The 27,779-nt window shown below is 42.5% G+C and overlaps 2 protein-coding genes and 1 non-coding gene across 3 annotated transcripts; all 3 read right to left on the bottom strand.

Annotated features, from left to right (window-relative positions):
* Nucleotides 1–4,309: 4,309 nt before the first annotated feature.
* kri1 (KRI1 homolog) lies at nt 4,310–11,228 on the bottom strand. The gene is made up of 18 exons (XM_030406368.1): nt 11,042–11,228; nt 10,821–10,897; nt 10,618–10,717; nt 10,417–10,516; nt 9,120–9,174; nt 8,989–9,038; nt 8,787–8,913; nt 8,614–8,691; nt 8,419–8,528; nt 8,076–8,304; nt 7,796–7,966; nt 7,178–7,253; nt 6,881–6,990; nt 6,614–6,776; nt 6,401–6,531; nt 5,375–5,439; nt 5,200–5,295; nt 4,310–5,103 (listed from the first exon to the last, which is right to left on the bottom strand). The coding sequence occupies exons 1-18, from the start codon at nt 11,124–11,126 to the stop codon at nt 4,599–4,601; spliced, it is 2,328 nt and encodes a 775-aa protein (XP_030262228.1). The 5' UTR covers nt 11,127–11,228; the 3' UTR covers nt 4,310–4,598.
* LOC115576443 (Z30 small nucleolar RNA) lies at nt 5,578–5,678 on the bottom strand. The gene has a single exon (XR_003982850.1). It is a non-coding gene; the product is annotated as a Z30 small nucleolar RNA (small nucleolar RNA).
* A 4,273-nt stretch (nt 11,229–15,501) lies between the features above and the next one.
* Nucleotides 15,502–27,779, bottom strand: ldlra (low density lipoprotein receptor a). The gene is made up of 18 exons (XM_030408881.1): nt 27,538–27,779; nt 23,509–23,634; nt 23,263–23,385; nt 22,711–23,091; nt 22,493–22,615; nt 22,266–22,388; nt 22,003–22,122; nt 21,629–21,754; nt 20,820–20,991; nt 20,507–20,734; nt 20,262–20,380; nt 20,022–20,161; nt 19,711–19,852; nt 19,285–19,422; nt 18,878–19,171; nt 18,411–18,488; nt 18,097–18,260; nt 15,502–17,932 (listed from the first exon to the last, which is right to left on the bottom strand). Exons 1-18 carry the CDS (start codon nt 27,590–27,592, stop codon nt 17,876–17,878), a joined length of 2,709 nt encoding a protein of 902 aa, XP_030264741.1. The 5' UTR covers nt 27,593–27,779; the 3' UTR covers nt 15,502–17,875.

Here is a 27,779-nt window from a genome sequence, read left to right as displayed (position 1 = left end):
GTCACGACTGTTGCTTTGATTTCCCCCCCTCCAAGCCCCGCCCCTTTGCTATCATCCTCCCCGACACACGCATTCGAACGCCACTCTTCGCGCGCGCACGCACACACACGCACGCACAAGTCATGCACAAAATAACTTTTTATTAAACGAATACGCACAATATCATTATGAATGAAATACGCTTTATTTGGAAGCAGCTCTGATGACAGGTGGTGAAGGCTGGGCTATAACTGGCTCTGTCAGGTCACTGTACACGGCAAAGGGTCTCTTTGTATTTTTATCCATGTCATCACTGCATGTGGAGGAAACACCTCGAAAACTTTTTCCGTGGTATACCATTGTATGCATTTCAACCAGTTTCAGTGAAATAATATGTAATGCACAGTTGGGGAGTTATTGGGTATTAACAAGTAAATCTTTAGCACCATTATGTGTGATTATACAATTTTTCATGGACCAATGCTGTGGATCTGACCCCCATACTGGTTCTTATTGCAAGAAGCCTCTCACCAGACAAATGAAAAGTGCTTTACACACACTATTTACATTTCTTTGTACAGCCTCAGCCTTTATACAGGTAGTTTTTTTTACTTATGGTGATTATACCTCCAATTGTAAGGAAATCTCTAGGTGTATAGTAACAACCATGGTGGAACATCTTTTAGCAAGTCCAGAATGGTTCCCAGTAAGCTCCCTCTCCAATGAGGTGACTCTCAGGGGTGGAACAGAGAACGAGACAGGATGACAGCAAACCCAAACTAAAGGACAGGGAATAGAAAGCAGCACAGCCCGTCTTTCAGACTGCAGGAGTCGTGTACGTGGGAGATAATTCAGACGTTCTCAAGAAATGTAGTCATCAGAGAGGATCAAACTCTCTCTAAAAGATTTCTTCACTGAGCTGATTTATGAGATTTACCAGAGCATGTTTCACTGCAGTACTGGGGCAGTATATCCAACATAAACTGTGTCACAGAACCTTTGTCTGAAAATGACTGTCCTCTGTCTGCTGTCTTGTATTGGTATTGTTGACTTCATCCATGCATACAGTCATACGCACTCAAACACACTACAGCAACGTGAAAAAAAATAGCTCATCTTATTAAAATAACTGTCAAGTACATATGGAAGAGACACAACATTGACATCCTGCAGACTTATTAACATATAATAGTTCTTTATAAATGTAACTCTTTGTGAGATTGACCTTCTCAAATTATATAGTTACTTGTCATGTGCACTGCCAGAGGGCAAATGTTTACTTTTGATAGACTTTAAGAAACCTATCCTTCTGACTTCAGACTTGATTGTTTGCTTTTTAGCTATACAGGATCAGGCTTACATCAAAAGAATGGACACAGGTGTTGTTCTGGGCTGTGAAGGAATGTGTGTAATCAGTGTACTTTGACAGCCTACTTTCACTTTCACCAAAGGAAACAGTTGTCTGATGTGCTTTTTGTCTCTGGAGGAGTTAATTTGATCAGGGTTGTCTTAAAGAGTGGATTAGACAGCATCGTGTCTCAATTCCTGATATATATTTGCAGCCAGAGACTGACAATCACTGATTCTGATCAAATAATAGCGTTCTTTAGAATGACCCCAGTTTCAAATGATTTTCCATGCATAATACACGGTTAGCCTCCTCCTCCTCCTCCTCTAGGCGGACCCTTTGCTATAATTCATTATGTCCAGAGGTTGAATTACATAATCATAATGTCAGAGATGTTATAGTGTCCTTGGTGTGAATAGTATTCACAGAAGATAAAGACACATACATCGCTACAGTCATTGTCTATGAATACATGCACCTGAGGGACAAACTTATTATATCTGTATGTGTGATGGGTTTGTATGCATGTATATACAGATTATGGCTGAGGTTAAATGGAGCATGTTTTGCTCCTCCTAGATGAAATCAGTCTAATGGACAGCAATTTTAATTGGAACAGATTACCTGTGCATGCTCGATACTTTTATTGGTCCATCTCTGTATTTTTAGATTGGGATAACAGTTTTATAGGAACATACGGTTTTATCCACACGATGGTGCTACTCCGCTTAGCTAGCAGCCCTGCCAGTGTTCTGAGGGGTCACTGTGACCAGTGTGTGAGGTGAAATGTAAAAACGACAAAGAGGGTTAAAGGCATAGACATAAATATACATTATATTGTCAAAAGTATTCGCTCACCTGCCTTGACTCGCATATGAACTTAAGTGACATCCCATTCTTAATCCATATGGTTTGATATGACGTCGGGCCACCCGTTTAGAAGTGTTTATAGGAATTTTTGACCATTCTTCCAGAAGCACATTGGTGAGGTCACACACTGATGTTGGAGGGGAAGGCCTGGCTCTCAGTCTCCTCTCTAATTCATCTCAAAGGTGTTCTATCTGGTTGAGGTCAGGACTCTGTGCAGGCCAGTCAAGTTCATCCACACCAAACTCTCTCCTCCATGTCTTTATGGACCTTGCTTTGTGCACTGGTGCACGGTCATGTTGGAACAGGAAGGGGCCATCCCCAAACTATCCCACAAAGTTGGGAGCATGGAACTGTCCAACATCTCTTGGTATGCTGAAGCATTCAGAGTTCCTTTCACTGGAACTGAAAAACAACCCCACACCATAATCCCCCTCCACCAGACTTTACACTTGGCACAATGCAGTCAGACATGAACCGTTCTCCTGGCAACCGCCAAACCCAGACTCATCAATCAGATTGCCAGATGGAGAAGTGCGATTTGTCACTCCAGAGAACGCGCCTCCACTGCTCTTGAGTCCAGTGGCAGCTTGCTTTGCACCACTGTGTCCAAAGCTTTGCATTACACTAACTGATGTATGGCTTGGATGCAGCTGCTCGGCCATGGAAGCCCATTCCATGAAGCTCTCTGTTCTTGAGCTAATCTGAAGGCCACATGAAGTTTGGAGGTCTGTAGCGATTGACTCTGCAGAAAGTTGCCGTCCTCCTCGCCTCAGCATCCGCTGACCCCGCTTCGTCACTTTACGTGGACTACCACTTCATGGCTGAGTTGCTGTTGTTCCCAATCACTTCCACTTTGTTATAATACCACTGACAGTTGACTGTGGAATATTTAGGAGTGAGGAAATTTCACGACTGGACTTGTTGCACAGGTAGCATCCTATCACAGCACCACGCTGGAATTCACTGAGCGACCCATTCTTTCACAAATGTTTGTAGAAACAGTCTGCATGCCTAGGTGCTTGCTTTTATACACCTGTGGCCATGGAAGTGATTGGAACACCTGATTTCAATTATTTGGATGGGTGAGTGAATACTTTTTGCAATATAGTGTATGTATATGTATATATGTCAAATTTCTTCCTCTGCTCGTTATATTTTCAGTATTTATATATTTTCAGTGAAGTGAAAATTCAGATAACATGAAAGTACTAAGACCAAACTGTGAACGTGTTTCACTACAGTTACAAGTTCCGTATTTAGACCTTACTTAAGTTAAGTATGTAAGTGTGATCAGCTAGATGTACTTAAAGTATGAAGTCAAAGTAGGCCTACTCGTTGTACACGGTCATTTTCCCAGTCAGTGATTTTCCCCTGTTGTATCTGATGTTTTTAGATGACTATAACTGTATTAATGTGTATATTACATATTTACTGTTTTAGATGATTTAAGTTGAGCTCATTTAAACTCTCCGACACACTGTTGGCTAGTTTAAGCTACAGCAATGCATCATATCCTCCAAGATCATCATATGTGTGTAGTGTTGCTGTCCTGTGAGAACCATGTATCTCTGAAAAGTACAATACGACAATACTGTGTATTGCCACAAGATTGCGCTTCACCGCTGAGCTGGCAGCCCTGCCACTATTCCTGGGGTGTGGGGTGAAATGTAAAGACTACAAGAGCGTTAACAGAACTTCTGATTTGTCTCAGGCCATTATTAAATGTCAGTATCATCGTTACATCAAAATAAATTATCCAGTAAAACACTAAAATATTCCAATATACCCAACTCATTTTCAGGAGTCCATCTTCCATAGCAATTTCAGAACAGGGCTCAAGAGAGCAGGGTTATAACAGGAACAATAGAGAGAGTTTTCACTTCTAAACTATTACTAGTCCACACAATATAAATGTTTAGCTTACTGGGTTCGACCATGAAAAGTACAACAAATTAAGCTATGGGTCACATCTTAAATCAGCTGTGGAAGGAGACATGACGACCAGCATGCTTACAGATGAGGCTTAAGTTTGGAAAGGCTCCAAAGAAAAATGGATGGACAGCTTAATGGGCAAGCCTGGTCTGGAATGACAAGTCTAAAAATGCGCAGGGATCAAATTTTAACAGCATGTTTATTACAGTTGATGAAATCTAAAGACAATAAGAAATGCATCAGTGAATAGGTCCCCGTAATCCCCCATAATCTCATTTCATACCAAGTATAAACATAAATTACAGGTAAAAATAAAAAGCGTTGCCATCATTTCAACATTTCATTGTTTTTGTATTTCAAAAAAGGTCATGTGAGGCCATGAAAGTTATGCTGTCTATAACGTATTTAATTTTCATTGTAATAAAATTAAATTGATTGTTCTGTCGACTGTCATCTCTGAGAGGGTGGATCACTCCTTTTTCTGCTTCGCCATCTTCTCCTGTGCTTTTCGTTTCTGCCTGCCGAGCTGTCTGAAGAACAGTCTCTTGGGGTTCAGACCGTAGGCCTTCAGTCGCTGCCTGCTGAACTCCCGGCCGCCTATTTTCACCCCAGCGCTTCCCGACACCAGGCGTCCACCTGAAGGCCTGTGCTTCTTCTTGGACCATTTTGGCCTCTCAGTCCTCTTTTTCACCTCAACAGTTTTATCTGCCGCGTCCTCTGCGGCAGTTACCTCTGTCTGGGGTCCCTTTTCCTGTCTCATCTTTTTCTTTGGTATCAGAATCTCCTCTTCCTCCCGGTCCTCTGCTGCCTCGCCTCCTGCCTCTCTCAGAGCTTGGACAAGTGTTGCTTCTGTTGAGTCCACACCAGAGGCGGCCCCACCGTCCTCCTCTCCGCCTTCATTCTCAGCGTTCTTCAGATGATCTCTTCTCTTCTTCCCCAGGTTGGTCTTAGCCTCTGTCGCCTCTTGGTCTTCCCTGTAGATTAAGTTCATATAAATGTCAATACATACTGCCACAGTATCGGTGGATTTATTACCAGGTGTCCAGCAGGTTAGTTTGTGAAATACTCACTCAGAATACACAGAGCTCAGGACTTCTTTCTTCTTCCTTACATTCTGGGCTTTGATTTTATAGTTCATCAGATCACTCGTCTCCTCTTTGTCAGTCCTGAGAGAACAAAGAAAATATCAATAAATGAACTGAGACAACAGAACAGTTGTAACAGATGTGAGGACAGAGCCAGTACCTGAACATGCAGGTCTTCTTCAAAGAGCACCAATGGTTGAGCTCCTTATCATCAGCCTTTAAAATCTGAGGGTAGAACCAGAGACTTTATTAGTTCAAGTCAACAACCCACACTTTGTCTTTCTGCAACACATTTGGACCATGTTGTAGACTTTAAGAGCCAGCATGAAATATTTCACACTTGAAATATTTAATGTATGTGGTCTGCTCAGAGAGAAGATTAAGATGAGATCATTCCCTGGTCAGAGCTCTCCCCGGAGGAAAAGCAATACCAGATCAGCCACCTCAAATGCTCATCACTGCAGCATTATCAACCAACATCCAGTCAGCCTGCATTACAGCCATTGTTCTCATTTTGTTTAAAACACAATGCAATTGACTGTTGGCTAAGCCCCTCCCCCACTAGAGATGGCCCAATCAGAGCTTAGCAACCTAGACTAGGTACGACAGGTCTGTGAAACCGATGACTTCAGAGTGTTTGTGTGCCTAACATGAGCTACAAATCCTAGCATTATTAGCCAAGTAGATTACTACTAGGGTGACCTGATGAGAATGGGTGAAATTTGGGACAGGGGAGTTTGCAACCCCATTGTGTTTAAGGGTTAAGTTGTCTTCTGTAGTTTCATTTCCTCTGCGTGGATCATTATTGATAGCTATTACCTGGGACATGCAGAATGTGTATTTGGCCATTGGAATGTGAAAGAACCATTTTACAAAATTATTGTTAGGAAAAAAAAAAAAAAAAGGAACCCACTTTAAAGACAAAAAAAAGGTCCAGACACTGCCTCTCAACAAGCTCATAAAGCTAGCATTAGCTCAATTAGCAAGCCAGCTTCAGTTGATAAAAGATCTGCCGGTGTACGTGGTTTCAGACAGCTAAATTTAAAAAAAAAAGTTCAGAGCAAGAGGTTTTTACCTCTCAAACTAAGGTTCCATTGCATCAAAGATTGAAACTAACTTCGATGATAATTGGGGCTTAGCAAACAGTCAATTATTTGGAGTTGTTGGAAAGCGCCGTCGTTCTCACCTCATCAGTGGACAGGCCAAAGTCGTTGGGCAGGACCTGCCTGTAGCGGAACCTGCAGGGGAGGTCGTCTATGATGTCCTCATAGTCGAGCTTATAGTACTCGTCCAAGTACTGCTCAAAGCTCTTCTCCTCTGAAACACAAACAACGGCCATGTCACGTCTGCTGTAAGACTCAGGACTGTTCTCAGTAGCAGAAGGTTTAATAGCACTTACGTGGATCAAACACAGGTTTGTTTTTGGTGATGACCTCCGCAAAGTGAGACTTCTTTCTCTTTTTGCCCATCTGTGGCAGGTCTGCTTTCTGCATCTTCTTCCTCTCCTTTTTCTTCTTCTTCTTGGAGGCAGTCTGCTGGTTGGGGTCGTAGTCTGCATCCATCTGTTTAAAAAGGAACACTTTTAGTGAGTGAGTTTCTCTTTACCGGAACAAAACCAAGTAGAAAACAATGTTGACCTGCTCAGAGTAAAAATACGTTGACTCACAATAAAGCCTTCATCGTCACAGTGGGGAGCAGAGGCATCGTACTGTTCTTCCTCTTCACCGAAGCCCTCCTCTTGTTCCTCTCCGGTCCATGTGTCCCAGTTCCAGTGCTCTGTTAAAAACACAAAAATCAATGGCTTACATCTTCAAACTGTATGATACACCGCAACAATTAAAATCTCATTAGTACTGACACATAAAACACTGTATAATAGAATTACTGACAAATTATTATTCCTTCAATTTATCTGTGCAAGCGTCAGGTTTGAAAACTGCTACATCAGGTAACACAGGCTCACCCTCAAGTTCATCGTCATCATCAAACTGAGGCTTCTCCCCTTCTTCTTCTCCGTAGTATTCATCTCCAAAGAATTTCTGCACAGAGGAAGAACAAAATAAATATTGCTGACAGCTTAAATGCAACTAAAAAAGAAAACATGGAGGCAAAACCCGATTAGGAAGCAGCTCCACACAGACCTGACTGAGGAAAAGTCTAATCAGCCCAACACAGCGCACCTGTGTGAGTTTTGTGGTGTGAGCTGACAGCTGTTTTAAATCAGCGTCAATTAGAACTGGTCTACTGAAAGTGCCGCCATCAGTGTTTTTGTTAACCAACACAAAAGTTGGTTCAGACCGGGGTTATTACACGGGCAGCACCTCTGACCCAACATACACTGGTCTGCACAAGAGCACAAAAATGTCTAATTAGTAAAACCCAGTACACCTGTGTGAGTTGTACATTGACCTCAATCAAAGTATAAATGTAGTGTTTACATTAAATGAGAGTCTTTAAATAAAAATAAAACAATCTTTCAGTTTTGCTGGTATCATATGAAGATTTGACAGAGCTCCAGTCTTGGGGCTTAGTAACTTACATATGTTTCCATGTTTCTGTATTACGTTGTGTTTGTACCCACCTGCATGAGCTGCTCGTGCTGTTGTGGATCAAAGTCTCCCTCCAGGTCGGCGTGACTGAAGGCTAGCTGCTCATTACCGGTCAGCTCCTGAAGCGTCTTCAGCTTCTCCATGATCTCAGTGCGCTTCAGGTTCTTCAGCTGCTTCAGCTGCTCCCGCTTCTGCTCTTTCTCCTGTAAGAGTTGTTGGAAAGGGCTGGTTTGTATTACCAAACGAACTCAGGCATTTTAGGATTCAGTATGACATTTTGTCAAGGGCTTGGATAAATTTATCTAAACGCACCTTTGTCTTCCTTTCTTTCACTTCCTCCCTTTTGCGTTTCCTGCGGTCGTCTTTGGAGCGCACAGACGTGGCGATGTTGCGTGGGTACGTTTTGATCTCCTGGGCGTCAGGCTCCTCAAAGCGGAAGTTGTAACGTCTCTCAAAGTCGTCCTGCCGCTCCAAGAAAGTCTCCCCGTCCTCCTCAGAGTCCTCCACATCATCCTGGACCACCTCGTCATAGGTTGGGATCCTTCATGCATCAAGAGTGTTTATTGTTGAAATTAGGCTTTATGTATGAATGCTGTACATTTCCCCCACTTTACAGCTCACAAACACGACTACCATCCACACGAGAGCAACATACCGTTCATCGTCGTCGTCCTCTTCTAGGTAGCCCTTGTTCAGAAAATAGTCTCTCAGGAAACGCTCCTTCTCATCCAGCTGTGGGTCATTCCAGTAGTCCCGCAGGTATTTCTGTCTCAACACAAATCATTCCCATGACTTAGTAAAGTTAAACAATGTGTCTTTTAGCCAAAATGACTTGCTGTCTCACACTCACCATGTCCTTCACCTCCTCCGGACCCTCGAGCTCAGCCTGGCCCTTCAGCCACTCCACAAAGTCTGCCTCTTCTTTATCCTACACACACATACAGAGGCAGAGAAGTTTGCCCAGATCTGCAACACTTCTGTTCATCTGTTCAAGTTAGGCGGTAACTGGTAACAGTTTCTGACCTTCTCTTCTTGTGTCTTGATCCTCCTGGTCAGCAGCTGTGATTCTCCACTTCCTTCGCCGCCCTTGTCCCTCCCGTCATCGTCGTCATCATCATCATCATCGCTGTCCTGGATGAACTTGCGGAAGCTGAGGAGAGAGGTTCCATAAATAGTCTGCGAGTTATGCTGCCAGATATCTTCAGATTGTTTGTTTGATTCTTACCTTTCCTTCAGCGCCCTCTGCTCCTGAATGTAACTCGGAGAGGCAGCTCTCTTTGGAAGAAAACAATGATGATCAATAAAGAGATCTGTTATTGGAAAGTGACTCCGTCTTCAAGACGGAACTAAACCTACCTCCATTCTCCTGGCCTCCTCTTCTTCATCACTGTCGTCATCATCCACATATTTACTGTGAAATAAAAACAATGAAGGCATTGATGCTTCTTCACTTCCACGTGTTTAAAACAATACAGTCTCCATTAATGATACACTCTACAGTACTGATAGCACCAAAGCTATAAAACAGATCTAAAATCAGATATTGATATTATTATAAATGTGTAATATATGATTAGTAACTGTTTGTACCAGCACCTTTGTGCAGGTTGTTAATCAAAGAAAAGGAGAAAATGTGATATAAAAGTATTAAGTAGTTATTGGTATTTCAATACTAGTACTGTGTAGAAGTTCAACAAGACAATAGCGGGCTTTATGTGTGTAAGTAAACAATGTGAATGACATATCACTCTAGGTTATGTATGCAATAAAAATGCTGCCAAAATAAATAAATAGCTGATCTCTAGCTTGTTGGTGAATGGCAATAGTTATATATATATATATATATATATATGTATACATATTTTTCATTTTTTTTGTTACTGGTTGTGTTGCTGATTATTTTATGGAGTGATTATTTAGTATCATGTGGCTTTTATGTAATGCAGTCATATTAGTTTTCTTAACAGAGATGTCTGTGTGCCCTGCCCAGGTACTACAGCTGTAAATGAACATATAGCTAACTCTGGTATAGCTAAGAGACTGTGCATTAGTCGCTGTACAATGAATAAATTAATAGAATTGGCAGAAATAGTGTTAGACCCACACTGCAATCATGATGTTTTAAAGTGGTCTTAACATGACTGCATATTACTGGTTCTTATGAGAGCCCAACCAATATTTCCGTTAGCCAATATTATAGGCCTATCACAGATATAACACTATCGGCACAGACGTTGTCTGTTGCAAAAACTCTTTTTGGAGATTATAACCTAGAAAGAGATGTGATTATTCATAATTATTTAGCCTCCAAGTGAAAAAAAAAGAAAAGCAAAAAGAAATGTGTCGCTATCAGAAATTTTGACTCTCTGATATGGTAGAAAATGGGCTCTGGTTGTAACAGACCCAAAAAATAAAAAAAATCACAGTTCCGATACTGCATTTCCCTGCAGCTGTATGGTTGGTAGGACACTTTGTTTTAAATGGAGACAGGATGGGCTTTCCTGCAGAGATCAGTCATCAAAATCATATGTTCATTGCTTGTCAAGAGGAGGCTTTTATTAAGCTTATTGTCACTGACTTGAAACACCTGGACACCTGATGAAAGGCTGTGATAATAATCATCATCAAATATTGTGAATGATGGCACACTCACCCTTCCTTCTCCAGTATGACCTTACGCTCATAGTCCTTCAGGTAAATGGGCTTTACTGCTTTCTTCGAGGTTGAAGGCTCATCATCACGGGTGGACGCCTCTGAAAGCAAAAGATGTAACGTTAGATCCCTTATTTAAAACTAATTATCCCACAGACAGTGAAGGCAACACCAGTAATAACAATAACTGCACTTTAATCACCTGAGTAGAACCTGGCATCTGTCTCATAAATCTTTGGGTCTTTCTTCTTCAGCAGTGACAAAGTTCTGTAAAAGTCTCTTTCAGTTTCGGGGTCCAGTTCCTGAGAGGGCAGAAGAAAGTTGGACAACCTGCTGTAACAACTTTATTTGAACACTGTTATGTACTGATGGGAGTGTGGAAAGAGGAGAAGCAGCGGTGCTAACCACTTCACTGTCATCAGAGCTGGACTCGGACGACTCGGAGCCGCTCTCATCAGCTCGGTCTCCATATCGGTCCTTCACTGCACAACAACACAGGACACACATATATTAGACACATGAACACCCGAGGGTTGTCTAACACCGCTTCAGCCCAGCGACACTGCCCCACGTTGTGTTGTTAGCCTTCTAGTTTAGCCACCGTTAGCTAACAGTAACAAACTCACGTCTCTGTAGCTCCTCTTTCTGTCGATACTTCTCATATTTCTCCGCGAACCGGGGGTTAATTTTCAGTTCAGACTTGCCTGACATGGTTTTAACGAGGAGTTAGCTTTATGCTACCATTAAAAACTACACGCTAGTAAAGGGAAGTCATCCCAGCGGCTACATGCGCGTGTGAGAAGCTGAATCACGTGGTTTCCGGTGAACATGCCAGAACCTGAGGTTACACGAGGCGTCCTGCAGGGGGCGCACTATTACTAATTATCACCAATTAACAGCCCAGCTTGTTCATTTAGCCAGGAAGATATTTTTTACCGTGTCAGACGGAAGCAAACCTCTGCTGTTACTGGGAAAATCATTCAGTCACTTTTTATTTCTCCTCCTCTTAGAAATAGTAAAAAAAGAATAATGTTTTTTTAACTTGATAGAAGTACACTTGTAATAAAATGAGTTTCCTTCTTTTTTATCTCAGTAAAAACCCTTTGTTTTTATTTACTATGTTTTTATTTATTTGTTTTCATTTTAAAACTGAGCTGTATAGTTTTGGTCATTTGTGAAGGGAGGGCCTGCAATGTATTTTTTTTACAAACAAATTGTTGGTTAACATTATATTCAGTGACTGAAAATGATTTCATGTTGATTTATGATAACATTCGGCATCATAAACAATAACATTTACAATGACTACAATGACTTGTATAACAGATGTGTTTTGTTGACCTATTAAAGGATCTGCAATTGTAAACAAAAGCTTTAATGGACTAAATAGTGCACCTTTAAATTGTTTTATTCATCATGTGTTTAGCTTCCATTTTTTGTATTGCTTTATTTGATCCATTACAACATTTCAATGTATCTTATCACAATAATCTAGGAGGTATAAGGTGTAGTCATTGTTGTTATGATAGAATTGGCCATATGGAAACATGCAAACAGGGACGATGAAATAAGACATACGTGCCCATACTAAATGAATGAGCTAATCCCCCTATTGGCATCAAGTTGTTATTTTGCACAGGGTTAATTATTTCTTCTCCATTTGTCTAAAGAAATCCGCCTGCATCTAGTCTAATATTGACGCAGTGTTTGTCAGTCAGTCACTTACAGGGAGTTTGTAAATAACAAAACCCACAAAGTGTCGATAACATATTCCACAAAGTGCAGATAACATATCCCACAAAGGGTAAATAATATTAGTAATAACTAAACTGAGTCAGACGCGATGCTTTGCCCTCCTCACATTAGGTTACTAGAGTTGATGTTGACTGGATACGAGAAGAGCAGAGGACACGAGGCAGTGTGACGAATGAGATCCAACTGTTCGACGTCATGTCCCATCAGAGCTGGTTGTGGTGAACGGGATGTTTTTGGAAAAGCCTCCAGAATAATCCTGATTTGACTAGCGTGACCCATGTGATATGTCCCACGACAACATCAATTTAGGCCATCGAGATCAGATGTCCCCTGAAACAGAAAAGTATGGCTCATACATTATCATGTCAGCAGATAAACACAAAGCTTTGACCTGATTCAGGCGCTGAATATTGATCATGGATAGATCTGGTATGTGGTATATGATGAAACAACAGAGACAATCTAATAAGATGACATGAGGTGAATGGGCGCACCTCAAGGATCAGTGTTTGGCCCAGTTGTATTTATTCGTCAAATAAATGATCTTCCACAACAGGGATGGCTAATGTATGCTGATGACTCTGTTGCATACAAACATGCAAACGCAGCTAAGCTTACATCTGTAAAGCTAACAAGTAATATGCTTTTAGATAGTGGCTTATCTCAGTTTTAGTAATCGCGAAAGTAAAAGTATATATTTCTAAATAAAAGAACACACAATGCACCTCATGCTGTTGACATTCTTGTTGAGGGTGAAACAGGGATAGAGTTAGAACAGTTAAATAACTTTATGCCATAATGGATGAAAATCATATTTTTCAGAAATATGTCCAGATTCCACCTCTTTTCATTCATTTGATATCTAATAAAGGCTTAAATGTGCCCAAAGATGATATTGAAAACTATTTTTCCTGTAAGAATAATGCATTCTGGCACTATAAACTTGTATCCCCTGGGAACAACTTTAATCTGGTCCCTATCACAGTCCGAGCAAAGGTCTGTGAAGGTCCAGGGACTGGACATCCAACTGGCTGGTTTTGTTTATGTAGGATCAGGTGAGCTGTAATGTTGTATCCTCACATTCTGGGAGTTAACATGCCCTTAAACATCAGATAGGATTTATTGGAACCTGCACAGAAGTTCCCTCAGACTGTATAACGTTGTGAATGATTAATTAGGTTATGTGAGACGGTAAGTAAGACGAACCATAAAGCTTTCTTCCAAACTGAAAACATGAAGAAAGGAGACAACACTCCGTGACTTAAGCAGCATTTATTCAATTCCTCTGTGTCCGTAACTGGAATAATCCGGTCTGAACTTGAACTTTGGGGTTACATTAATGATTAATGATGTTGAGGGAATTATATGAAACTTTTCTTTGAAACGCAGACATTTTCTCCAGTCTGCGCAAACAAAAGCAAATTGTGCACTCACATGTCTATGACTTTTGTTATTGTCACCGGCTCAACACTTCCGCTCTTCTTCAACCTTGAACTTTACACATGACATGCTGAGGGGTTTGACCACAGATGTGCAGGGTCACAAGCTGTTCTTTCCTTCTGTCCACTGATGTTGTTGTGGCTAACTCTTACAACTACCACAGAACATGGACTTCAATGATGACAGTGAAAACATTGTTTATTCAGGCTATGGCCACATGATTGTCAGTGTCATTCAGTTTGACCTGATCTTAAGAGACAACAACTTGAAGCTCAATAGACTTTTCAAAGTACGAATAAAAATTCTAGCTGTGCCTGATTCATGGTAGGCTCTCTATTCTATCTCCTGCCTATAAGAAACAAAGCAGCTCAATAAACAATACAATTGGCTTATAAAAAAGCACTTGACCTGACAACAATGTTACTCAAGTTGATTGCGCTCCATGCTGTCTCTTTTACTCTGATCCCACAGTGCTGAAAAAATTCTAAGAAACTGTGGGGTTCTGCCTGTGACGCCATGACTTTCTAGGAAAAAGGTTTTTTTCTTTTTTCTTTAGAAGAGCTACTACAGCACAGCTAGGCCCCCCCAACCCCCACCCCCACCGCCGAAACCCGGAGAAAAAACCCCTCCCCTCACGTTTTCTGCCATGTCTGCATACCACAGCTGTCGGATGAAAGCTGGGGAATATGCTGCAGCTCATTTTCCAAAACCTCCCATCTGCCACATACCCAAACCAACGTTTCAGCCACGCAAGAGCGCAAGATAACAACACAGAGAAGAGAGGTGAGATCATAACAAATGGAGAACGTGCCAATAACACAATATGCTCATATAATATGATCATGGAGGGCCAATTTCGAGAAATTACAAATGAATCATGATCATGGAGTGGCCTACTTTTTCACGTTGCTTTCATTTTCTGCTAAAACCAAATGATCAGAACATTTGAGTAAAAAAAAAAAAAAAAACACCAGATATTTACATCTTTAAAGTATTGTTAAAGACAGTGACTCCCAACCAGGGATATACTGGAGGCCTAGGCTACCATTTAAGGTATATGAACAGATTGTAGCTCCGCTTATAAAACTCAATTAAACTCAACCAGCTCAACTAAAAATATAAATAGGGATGCCATTTATTTAAACTGTGCACAGGTTTGTGTTACGCAGGAAAGACAGCCAAATGAGATTACAGATTGACATATTTAGCTAAAATAAGAATAGAAGTTACGGATAAGGACTTAGGAGGATAAACAGTGAAATCAAGTTAATGTGAAAGTAGTGGAAAACAGTTAAAACAGTTGAAAAAGTTGTAAAGTTGAGCTAAGTTAATTTTTACACAAAAGAAGGATTTTTTTTATTTTATTTTAAAAGAAGCCTAGTAGGGATAATGGATAACAAATTGAACCAACTAACGGGAGTGGATAAACACTAGCTAGCTAAATTAATAGCCTTGATAACGCCATTGGAATAATAGCCCTTAGTATATACGCGTTTTCATATAATTAATAGTGGAATAGTTAATAACAAAATATTCAGAAAACATTTGAAACTTGAGTGGTTCTGTACTGAAGGGGTTTGCACTCATTATAGATGGTTGTAGGTTAATTAACCAAAAAAGGACCAAAATATAAATACTGGTAAAGCGTAGTTGAAATGATTGGACATATCCTCATACGTATTTTACATACTCCCCTCCTTTATTTCTGCTCATATTTTGCTCTCAGGCTTCCGTGCACAGGCTACATTTCAAGTCAACATTTGTCTAGCAATCTGTAAGCCGCCATGTTGTTTTCTCTACCCTTTATTTAGTTTTCCCTTTCTCTTCTGTACAGTGTGTGTGAGAAAATTCAGACGTGAGTCTTCAAAAGAATGAACCCATAGAGCAGTGATTCTATAATAAATAGAAGCATTTATTTATGTACAGCAAGTTCAAGTTTACAACATAGACTAAAACGCTGACATTATTACCAAAAAACAGTAAGGAACAAATATTTACATTTATGAACATTATATTACACACTTAATCTGCACTGTTAGTTGGTGAATGTAAAATTACTTTATGTAAAGTATCACTAGCTCTTCCTCTCAGTGGTGATTAACCCACATTGCAATAACATCTTTGTTAGGTGTAACGTCACCTGCATGTAACACTGCCACATCCCTCATACAATTCACTGTAAACAGGCAGACACACTGAGTTCATTAGCACCAACGTGAAAATGTGGACAAATGAGTCATTAAAAAAGGCACACAATTTGTAAGCAATACAGATACATGAGCTCAAACAGCCAGTGTGCTCTAAAAAAACAGGATCGGGCATGTGGCTCTCTTTTGTCAAGAATGCTGGTATAAGGCAAGTTCAAGTTCAGGTCCTTAGGGAGGATGTAAATACACACGTGTCACGGTATAGGGTATTAGACATGGCCCCACTGGTCGCACGTGTTTGCATCAAAGCTTTTTGGTCCTTTGAGGAATTCCCTTGCCCCTCTCGGGGGGCCCGGGAGGGAAAATTTAAAGATGGCTCGCCGATGCACTGACAGCCGATCACAAATCAGGTAAGGAGGAGCTCCGAAACAACAGACAGCTTCTGGGGAACGCTGTGTTGTGACCATGTGGTGGTACATGTTAAATCTGAGGCTTCACCGAATACCAGAACAAAGCAAGGCACAAACACAGTGTGCACTGTGCATCCATTGAGGTCTAACTACAGCAGTGTCTTTAGGTCCCTTTTGATGATATCTTCTCTACTCCACCACTGAGGCAGTTGCTGGTGTAAAACTGAAAATTACACTCACACACATCATCATGAGACGTATTGAGGTCACACTCGTAAAACTGGCACATGCAGAATTCTCTTTAGCATCACATTCACCCACTGTAGGCTCACATTTAAGTCTGCTCTAGCTTTTGTCTTAAAATAAATGCCGGACTCAGTTTTTCTTGTTGCCAATGAACACAGAAATATACTAATTTGCCTCGGGCTTGAGTTACATGATTAGCTAAGCTAAGCTCAGCTAACCTGCTGCTAAATGTAGGCTTTTTCTTCAGGTATACGAGTGGCCAAGACAGCAAATAACATTTGATTTTCTCTCATGAACAGAAATAATAAAAAAACTAACATAAACAATGATATTTACAACACTCATTTGTGAATTCTACCTTAGACAAGTTAGAGGAAATCAGCAACAGAGCTCTAAAGGAATGAGTCCCAAAACTAGCATTGTTGCACTTCCTGTTCCCTCGTCTCAAAGCCAACGGTCTTTTAGAATGGTTTCATGGTTAGATGTTTGAAACACAGTCATTTTGTTCTATGACACAACATATGTCAGGTGATGCACCGCTCATTAATTTTGAAGCTTTAACTTGTCTTGCTTACAAGCAGTTAAATGAACTACGGAGGTTTTTGGGGACATTAGACATCATCGCACCGAATGCGGAGACTCATCTACATCTACTACATCTACTCACACACTTTACTTGCAATCTATTTCATGTCAAACTTTTGTAAACTTGTACATCAATCAAGTTATAATAAATTCTGTATTATACAGTGTAGAAGGAACGTTAGAGGATGTGACGCTGAGGTCCTGCTACTGTTGTCTAGTTTTTGAATAGCTTAACGTTAGCTTTTTACTTCTGCAGATTGTAATTAAGCTTCAAAATTCACGAGCGGTGTTTATTTGTGACGATTATGTTGCTCGACAAAATGTGTATCATCAATTTAGAGTTAATATTCTGCAGTAATCCAAAATCCAACTGAAAATCCCGTCTGCTTTTTGTCGAGGGAACCAGGGCGACGCGAACTATCGTGTTAGCAACAAAACAAAACAAAGAGGCCCCATCCCTGCGGCGCTCTTATAAGTTGTAATAAATGAGCTCACTTGAACGGAAAATCATTATGACATTATGAGACATTACGTGGCTTTAACAGCGACACAGCTCTCCAGTTGTATCTTCAGCATCACATTTAGGATAACAGAAAAAAGAAATGAGGAATGAGGAATCCATCGTCCGATGATTTGGTTTGATCTGGTGAGGACCAGAGGAACTGTCATCTGTCAAAAAAAACATGCGACCTGAAAATTGTTTCACCCTGGTCTTTTCACTGTAGAGCGCTTGTTTGTCTGTGAGGATATAGTGGTTCAAGCTTGTCCCATATTGGCTCTGACTTCCATATCTTTGTGCTGTGTGAGGTATAAATACAAAAGGACGTCCAAGGTAGCTTATCATCGAGGCTCTTCTTTCCACTCTGCCCCGCAGTCATCAGTTTTCCGTGAAGGCTGGATTGTCCGCCTCTTCATCCAAGCTGACAACTTGTCTCTGAGGGGACGGCAAATAAAAAGGATGTCAGACATGCACTGTAGCCTGTATGTGCTGAATTAAAACAAAATGTATGAAGTTGTTGAAGGATAATCCCATCAGAATCGCACAGACACACATTGGCTGATCTCAGCTCAGTAAGCTGAAGAGACTCTTTGACTCACTTTTGGGTAGGAGTAACCATCAGGGCTATGGCTCCTCCAAATGTGCACTTGGTCCTCGGTGGTTTTCTGATAGACGGGGTTGTCAAAGTGAATGGTGTTGGTGTTCTTCCTCCTGTAGTTCCTCCATAGCAGCATGCCACCAACAGCCACCAGACAAACGATCGCTACATGGAGAAGACATAGAGAAAGAGAGAGGGATGCAAACAGAGGCGAGGCATGAATTTAACAGATTGACGCTGTTATTGTTTCGCATCATTTGTGTTTTCTGTGTACTGAAGCCGCCTCTAAGCAGCTGACAACGAAAATCAACTCACCCAGAGGTACGACAATGTACAGAGCTATCGGGGTGGCGGAGGCAGTGGTGGGGATGGCTGCGAATGCATGTCGGAAATCTGAAGGAGAGATAAACACGAGATGATGACACATGAAGCTGACCTGCACTCTGCACACTGTCAGAGCTGAGAGCAATGCACTCCAGGGACTTTAACTCTGCTGACCTTAAAGAGCATACACTGCAAGCATTACTGAAGCGTGTTTTCGCAAACATATTACGCTTACCATGCACATTTTTGACTGATGATATATCCCAGGCTTGTTAGTGGGAGAGTAAACTTGAGTAGACTTTTAAAAAAAGTCTTCGATATTGAAATAGCTGTCATGTGATAATGCAGTTGCACACTTCTATCTATGTTGACAGGTCAACAGGAATTTAAAGTGGCCACACGCTTTGACTTCATTTATCTTTATGACGCGAAACCATTGTTATGGTACTTCGACTTGCCTGGAGAGGTGACTTGAGCCTCTGTGGTGGTTTGGGGAATTTCAGGCTTCACAGTCTGGGGTGACGGGATCCTTGGTTCAGGTGTGGTGGTCCTGACAGGAGGCCTGGTGGTGCGTGGCGCCGGCCTGGCAACGGTGCTGGTGATCACGATGGGCACTTTGGTGGTGCGGACCGGTGGCTTAGGCGTAGTGCGGATCTGGGGCTTAGGTGTGGTGCTGGCAGGCGCTGGTGGCTGAGGAGGAGGGGTGGTAGCCGGAACCTGCGGCTGCACGGGAGCTGCAGTTGTTGGCACAGCTGGTGAAGTACAAAAACAGAAGAGGATGAGTGAGAGTAAAAAATATGAGCTGATGAAAATATTCTATTCGATATTGTGCTACAGTACATTTGCTCTTTGGTGAATTACATACCAGGTACACATGTCCTCATATCCCTGGCCAGCATCATGTTGTCTGGACAGACGCAGGTATATTTGGGGGGATATCTCCCAACTTGAGGAGCTGCCAGACACATATATTGACATGCGGATACCTGGCACCAGTCTCTACCTGCAGTGGAAAAGAGGATGATATCTGAATTTAGTTTGACTGTTTTAAATGTTTTGAAGCCGATATAATCATACTAAAGCAAAGGAGTTCGATGTGCAAATACAAGTCAATCTCATGTCTGTAGGCCGTATGCTAAATGAAAGCTAATACGCTTAGCTAGCAGCCATTGGGGAAGTTGGCTTAGCTTGACACAAATACTGGAGGCAGCTACCCTGGAGGTACCTATCAGTACCTCTGAAGCTCGAAGCTCAGAATTCTTTTTTAGTATAAGACAGTGGCGTCTCTTACCGGCAGGTTGTTTGAGGTTATGGTAGAGAATAATGTCTTCTGGGGATGATAGGTGCTCCGCCACTGGTGTGATGTCACCACCCGTCAGCCTGTTTGCACTCAGGATGGCGTTGTTACTGACATCCGTCCAGAACACTTTTTCCTAGTAGCACATAAAACAACAAAGCGTGACCATTTACGAGATTGGAGACAGTAGTAGTAACGTGGGGAAATACTAGATCTTACACGTGTTGTGAGGGGTTAATGGCATGTTGTATTTGACAGGCCCTGGGTTTATGTGTAACAGGGCTTATCAGGTGGTAAACATCTACCTCAAACACAGTGAGCCCCAGAGGGTGAGCCAGCCTGTGTTCGTCAATGATGAGGGTGCGTCGACCACCGCCCTGCACATCGATACTGGAGAGGGTGTGTAGCTTAGAGTCCACCCAGTAGAGCCGCTGGTTCAACAGGTCTGGGAAGGAAGCAGAAGGGAGGGGTCAACAGGTCAGACCAGAGTGACCACTGACATTCACATGAACAAACTGAAACCAGACATGAATGCTTGAGTTTACCAAGTGTGATTCCGTTAGGCCAAACAATGTTGTCGGTGACCAGAGCAGTGCGGTCTCCTCCGTTCAGACCTGCCTTCTCAATCTTGGCAGGAGTCCCCCAGTCTGTCCAGTAAATGAAGCTGAGAAGATAGAGACAAATTAAAATAAAGTACAACACTGAAATCAGCGTAGTCCTATATATTGCACATGATAAAGATTAAATCTAGGAGGGATTTGTGGCTTTTAACAGTGCTATTAAGACTTACTTGCTGTGGGGGTCCACCACAATGGCGCGGGGTTTAGATAAGTCTTGGTGGAAGAGTGTTTTGCGACGGCTCCCATCAGCAGTTACCACAGAGATGGTGCTGCGAATGCTGTCAGTCCAGTACAGGTTACCGTGGATCCAGTCAAAAGCGATGCCTTCAGGAGCATCGATGTCACTGCTCATGACCGTGCTGTGGCGAGTGGAGTCATCAGCTGAGTCCATCTGAGCTCTGGTGTGAAAGTGGACAAGCTGATGTCAAGCAGGAGCATAAAGACCAAAAACACTGCTTTCATTCTGATTTCAGTCCTGCTCACCTGTAGATCTTCTTCTGGGAGATGTCTGACCAGTAGATCTCTTTGGTGGCCATGTTCATGTCGAGAGCCACGGCGTTCTTCAGACGGGGGATCACTCTGGTGTACTCACTTTTGTCCAAAGTCATTTTCCTGACTTCATGACGGTTGGTGAAGAAAAGGTAGGCTATTGTACCTACAAAATCAGAGAAAAATCATCTTTTGTCAATTAGTTCATGTAAATGTTTCATTCAAGATCCCCTCCAGACTTGTGTACATACTTGGACTAAGTCATGAAACGTTAACTTTATTTGATTACATGATCTGATAGCTCCCCCAACGTTAGCATTCTCCAGGGTGTGTGTGTGTGTGTGTGTGTGAATGTAAGCTTGTTGTTAGCTAACAACAAGGCGTAATTAGCTTGTTCATTTTTATCTACAGTTAGCCCCTCTGTGATTTACTCGTGATTATTGATAGCAACTGGACCCATGACAGAGAGACGGCTAATGCTAGCTAGACTTCTTACTACATTTTGGGACAAACAACATGGACAGTGTGGGAAATGCTTACGACTCAGCAGGTGTTAAAATATGATGTAAAAGTAACATTGTGTGGGAATTTGTGCAAATGCGGCCAGCTACGCTAACTCGCTTCTAGTATTCTGAGATACTTTTTACACAAATATCTCCATAGAAAGTTGAATAATGACGCAATATAGCTGCAGTTATCCAGCCTTGACCTGACCAATCCACACTTGGAACACATCAGTTATCAAACTGTTACATAATAAAGCAACGAGAACTCTAGAGAGATCCCAGAGAGCTGGTATTTACCGATGGCCTTGCAGGCTTTGGTTGCCGGGTCGACTTGGTAACCCTCCTCGCACTGGCATTTGTAGCTGCCTATCATGTTGATGCAGATCTGGCTGCAGGTGTCCGGGTTGGCACACTCATCAATATCTGATGCAAAGAACAAGACCACATTTTAAATGAAACACACATGACAGTTCAATGACATGCCGGATGCTGAGTCATTGTGTCCATAAGAATTACGAGATCTGTCTTTATCTAAATAGTACAGTCCGCGACATGGAAAAGTTTGTGCCAGAGTAAACAGATTGCTTGGCATCATTTGTTAATCTGACTGAAGTTCACTTGAATGAATTCTGAGAGCGAACATTAAAAGGACAGGAGTGGATGGCTGTTACCTTCACAGCGTTTTGTATCAACCAGGCGATATCCAGCGGGACACAGGCACTCGTAGCCAATCTTCAGGTCGTTGCAAATATGAGAGCAGCCGCCATTGTTGTACAGACACTCATTGGAGCCTGCGGCGGTAAGAAGAAAAGGGTTACTATCTATTTTTCTGAGGGTGAGGGAAGTTTGCATTCTCTGGCTGCAGACACCATCATTAGATACATAGAGGTAGTAATTAACAAGACAGTTAGGAACGAGAGGCCCCTGCACTCACCACATTCCCTGAGAGGCTCATCTGACCAATCCCTGCAATCACGCTGCTTGTCGCACACCTTCTCCATGCTGATACATTCCCCACTCCGGCATTTGAACCTAGTCGGGCCTTCACAGTGGGTCGCTGTGCACGAGACATGGAAATAAAATAATTAGTTATAGACAGAGACAATTAATTCTGCAGTACGGACAGGCGACCAGGATAGGAAGGGTAGGGGCGATTTGTACCGTTGACGCAGCCAGTCTCATCACTCATGTCCCTGCAGTCATATTGGTGGTTGCACTGGCGGCTTCCATGGATGCAAGTGCCATCACCGCATTCAAACTCGTCAGGACGGCAGGTGGGATGAGCTAACAAGTAGAAAATGTACAAAAGCGCAAGAGATGAAGACAGCAGTGACCACATGTGATCAACAGAAAAAGAAGCATTGTCCAACATTTCTTACCACAGTCAGCTTCGTCAGATCGATCGAGGCAGTCAGCTCCTCCATCGCACTTCCAGCTTCCATGGATGCACTCTCCGCTGCCACAGCGGAACTCCAGGGACGAGCAGTGATGAGCCACAGGGGCGTCAGATTTCTGGGTACCACAGTTCTGGGGCCACTCGTCCGAGCCGTCGGAGCAGTCGGCATCACCGTCGCAAGCCCACAGGCGTGGGACGCAAACGGTGTTGTTGCACTGGAAGGATGCGGAGCTGCAGGTGAGGGGTGGACAGGAGGCCTCGTCGCTGCCGTCGTCACAGTCCGCCTCATCGTCGCACACGAAGGAGGACGACACACATTGGCCACTGCTGCAGCGGAACTCATTGTTTGTGCACTGCTTTGGTGCTAAAAGAGAGGAGAAGGTGATCAGAGTAATGAAAGATCAGGAAAACATTGGAGCAGGGAGGAAGGGAGGAAAGCTGTGCAGTTCTGAGAGAAAAGTGAAATAAATCACGAATGATTGAGTGGCAAGACTAAAGTGTTGGCTTCATGCAGCCTGTAGTTAACTCGGCTTACCACAGGTCTCTTCGTCAGCTCCATTCTCACAGTCGGCTTTTCCATCACAGCGCCAAGTGCTCGGTACACATTGGTTAAGGCGGTCTGCACAGCTGAACTCTGTCGGTTTACACGTTTTGGCCACTGGAAGTTAAACACACAAAAAAACTGTAAATGAGACCATCATCAGACGGAGGGGATTGTGGGATTGGCACGTATTCAGAGCAATAACAAGTCAATTTTCTTGTTGAGTGACGCGATACTCACTGCAGGTACCAGGAAGTTCGTCTGTGCCATCTCCACAGTCATCCGTGCCATCACACACCCATCTGGTTGTGATGCATTTCCCATTCCCACACTGGAACTGCTTGGTCCCACATGTTGTCAATGCATCTATGACAGACAGATATAAACACACAGTTGAGCTAAAAGGTTTATTGTTTTAGTTATCATCTATCTAGGGCCGATACAGGAAGGTTCCCCATAAACATAGACATGGCTACTAATAAAATCACTGGACTCAGAGTATTATAATACGCAGAATGCCATTAAACAGTCTACAGCCATGCAAGTGGAATTGTGAGCATAGCAGTGCTTTGAGCTAACTGCTAACACTAGCATGACCACATGCTCACAGTGAAGATGCTAACATGCTTGTGTTTAGCAACTGTAATGTTCACTGTGATGAAGGGTATTTAATCAAGCATTGGACAAATCTAGGTTTGGACCTGTTGATGAGGCCAACAGAAGTTCAGGGCTCACTTAAGTTATGGCAGTTCATCCTGTTGGGAGCATGAATACCTGTACCACATTTAATGGAATCCATCCAAAAATTATCATCACTTTCTACTCAAACGCACAAACAGAACCTTAACATTGGCACTAAAGATCAGCGGAGTCTGTATGATTCATCCTCTGGCGATCATGAACATCTGTACAGGATTTATTGGAAAGTCATCCAATAATTTTTGAGACAGTTCACATGAACGGCCAAATGGGAAAAGTCCGGTAATCACCAAATTCAAGAAGATTCATCATCTGGGTACCACGAATGTCTGTACAAGGTTTAATTGCAGTCTATCCAAAAGTTGTTGAGCTATTTCAGTCAGGACCAGAAATATTTCTGTTGTCAACACCTTTTTCAGAGCTGAATTTTTACTGCCTCATTACAGAAATCACAGATAACTAAAAGACAGTTTTAGTTCACTTGTGCCTCCCTGGTTGGGTTTTATTACAGTATGGGAGGGGCCATGTCTTCAGCGATAGTAAAGATAGTGATAAATCTGCTGCCAGAGGAGAAAGGGGCTGGGAGGAAATGACTCTGGCATGACAAACACATGAACAAACACACACATGCCTGTTGATACTTGTTTGAACAGGGTAGATAAATGGTTAGACCACGAGTCAAACAGGGATACGTTAATACGTATGTAAGCAACCCAGGCTGCTTTATCAGGGAGCTGTTGATATACCAGGTTCATAATCATAATAGAAGTCTAATTCCCAGTGTTTATGATTCCCACTGGCAGATATTAATTTGCTGAAGACACAGTAACCCTCCCAACCCCCATCTTTAATGGACCCAATGAAGCCACTGAACTGGAAGCACCAATTAGACTGTACAACAGAGAGACAGCACTTCATTAAAAGGTACTAGAGGCCATTCCTCCCTCTGGCCCCTGGGGCTCCAAAACCCTAGATGGCCACCTGTTTCTGAAAGGGGGCAGAGAGGGAGGTATTCACCACTAGCAGCACAGACCACCGGCAGCTCAGCACTTAGCATATAACAAATGCAAGATTAGCTTTTTACCAAAAAAAACTAATTAAATATTTATCTGCAACCCTTTTTATGGTTGTGTCCAATAAGAACAGCTGGGAAAAATACAAACCGTAAATTATGCATGTCGTAAATCATAACAGTTTCTTGGTAAAGTCAAACATCTGGTGCCGTCGGTCACACTCGATGTTTTGGCAGCGGTTCAACAAGGAGAGGTTTTATTACTTCAAGCTTCAGCAGGTCAAGGAAATGTTTTTTTTTTGCCACTGTCCTGGTGTTTGATATGACTCCCAGCCACTTCAACTTCATTGTTATGGCTGTGAGGTAAAACTGCTACTGACAGTTAAGCTTATCATTTCCTTATGACTCCAAATAAAAGGTGGATTATTGTCTTTGCCATAAAGGGCGTCATCTGTTTCATGTCCTGCTCAGTGCAGTACAGTGGATTTCAAACATGTCCATGACTGTGTGGGAGAGCAGGAGGGGAGCAGCCTCAAGCAAACAGTGAATAACAACATAGTGGGAGTTTTCATTCCCCGAAACCTCTGACGGGTTACCCTAAAACCAAGCTCACCTTGTCTATATATTGACTTAATGGGCTTAAAGTTCAGACCTTGACAGACAAACCAGACCAAATGGCAGCGTTATTGATTGTGTGCAAATCAGCGCTGGGGAAATAACAAAAGTGCTCATGTTTGCTGCCCATTCTGTGACGTCTGGTGTGTTTAATTGATTGGCTGTGAGGTGAGCAGAGGGGGAGCGACAGGAGGACACTGCCTGCTGGTCTTTTAGGTATTTCAGAACAACGTCTATCAGGTGTCCCTTGTTTTAGATAAAAACACCAATCACATAATTCATTATGGCAATATGATTCCCCTCTGAAGGTGGCGCTAATAAAGTTTGTCCACTCAAACATGGGCCAGAATAGGGCTGTCGCAATTATCACAACCGTAAGAGCTTATGATAACCATATTTTCCTGATGTCTATATTAAATGTAAAAATAATGCTGACGATCAAATTCATCTTTAACTTAGTTCATCATGTGTTTTGTATCTTTTTTTTAGTGAAGGTAAACATTTACAGCAGATACAATCAAATACAAATAAAGGTGCAATCTGGAAGATTTTAGTTGAAAACATGAAGAAATTCAATAAAAAAATATCAACAAAATGTGAAGAAATAACAGTTTTCACATTATGACATCTATATATTGTGTTAGGGTTAGCCCCGACCTGCCCGGGTCCAAAGCTCATGTGCTAGCGGTGTAAATACCAACACGTCCCTAGCTGCACAGCTAACTGAGCTAACTAGCTAGCAGGAGTTTTTACATTCTGCCTTCTGTACGTATTGAATACGAATGTCTTACATATTGCTCCTTTAACGAATTTCTCTGATTTATGGCAGTGGGAGCTCAGTCTCAGGGTGAATCACTGGCACTTATTGCAACACCCCAGGGTGACAGGCAACTATTTCACACCATGGGACGACAGGGACGGTGGTGAAATGTGGATGGACGGGCAACAACCAGTTCCAACATGTTTCGGCACACACACACATACACACACACACACCGCTTTCCCAGAACCAACGCACTAGGAACAGGTCCGACGGTGACTTTCACATCAGGCGACCAAAACTCAAGGAATGCAACACAATGAGTGTGTTTGTGTTGTAGGGCTTACACTCGTTTTCACAATAAAGGGCGTTTCAGGTGAGGGGGGGGGGGGGGGGGGGGGAGAGAAAGCCTGTTGGATATTGCATCATGTGAGAGGACTACAGCGATGATGAATCCAGAGAGATACATTTCTCCTACTGTGATTATTCTTTTTATTGTGTTTTTTTAAAAATGTGAGTGGCGCCAATCCCCACATGATGAATGGCAAACCGGCTTTTCAGAAAACCCCGCTTGCCATCTCTGCACAGGACTGTATTCATACAACTCGCAGCTCATTGGCTGCACCGATGCAGCCAATGAGCTGCGAGCTGTGTGAACTTCACTGCCAGTGAGCGAAAACGCACTAAACATGCGGCTTCATTCAAACACCGGCGACGGGAGAAACTAAGGTGAAACGGCGCACACATGCCGACTGATGGACGGAGGGACTTAAAAACATGTTGGGAAAAAAAACACGAGAGTAAATGTGGGGCTGAGTCGAGGGGGAAACACTCGCCGTGGGGAAGATGCGGGAGAGAAGAGAGGAGAGAGATCTGACCTACATTCTGGGAATAATTGCGCCCTCCCCCCCTCACTCCCCTCCCTCCATCACCTTGCATCCGGTGCTGTCAGAAAGCGGAGTGGGCAATTTAAAACCCCACACATCCAAAACATGATTGACGATGTTATTCAAATATGGATTTCTATAAGCACAGAAGCACAGCATTTGTTTTGTTTTGTTTAGTTTTATATATATATATATATATATATATATATATATATATATATACATCTGACTAAGGCAGGTGCCAGGTAGAGCTAATTAAAACATAATTGATTGGAGTTAAAAATGAAGGAACTTACTGGTCTGAACGAGGCAGCAGAGGAGAAACAACGATGACGCGTAACGCGGTCCCATGGTGTCTCAGCAGGACGCACCAGGAGCCTGTCAGAGTCTATGTCACTTCTTCTTCTTCTTCTTCTTCTTCTTCTTCTTCTTAAACAAGGCTGTCAGTGGTGTGAGGGCTCTGTGACGCTTCCAGACGCTCCGGTCGAGTTGCTTTCTAGCTGGATGATGCCAGGAGGGATGCTCTGCACACTGTAAT

This window comes from Sparus aurata, chromosome 23 (assembly GCF_900880675.1).
Source record: "Sparus aurata chromosome 23, fSpaAur1.1, whole genome shotgun sequence".
NCBI classification, from domain to species: Eukaryota; Metazoa; Chordata; class Actinopteri; order Spariformes; family Sparidae; genus Sparus; species Sparus aurata.
The sequence above is the reverse complement of the archived record's forward strand: the minus strand, read 5'-3'. Positions and strand labels throughout refer to the sequence as shown.

Coding starts and splice junctions, on each gene's coding strand:
- kri1 (XM_030406368.1), bottom strand. CDS start 11,126: ATGTCAGGCAAGTCTGAACTGAAAATTAACCCCCGGTTCGCGGAGAAA. Junction 10,718..10,820: donor GCTCTGATGACAGTGAAGTG/GTTAGCACCGCT, acceptor CTGCCCTCTCAG/GAACTGGACCCCGAAACTGA. Junction 8,305..8,418: donor GAGGACGACGACGATGAACG/GTATGTTGCTCT, acceptor TGATGCATGAAG/GATCCCAACCTATGACGAGG.
- ldlra (XM_030408881.1), bottom strand. CDS start 27,592: ATGGGACCGCGTTACGCGTCATCGTTGTTTCTCCTCTGCTGCCTCGTT. Junction 19,423..19,710: donor TAACCTCAAACAACCTGCCG/GTAAGAGACGCC, acceptor TTTCCACTGCAG/GTAGAGACTGGTGCCAGGTA. Junction 19,172..19,284: donor TATGAGGACATGTGTACCTG/GTATGTAATTCA, acceptor GTACTTCACCAG/CTGTGCCAACAACTGCAGCT.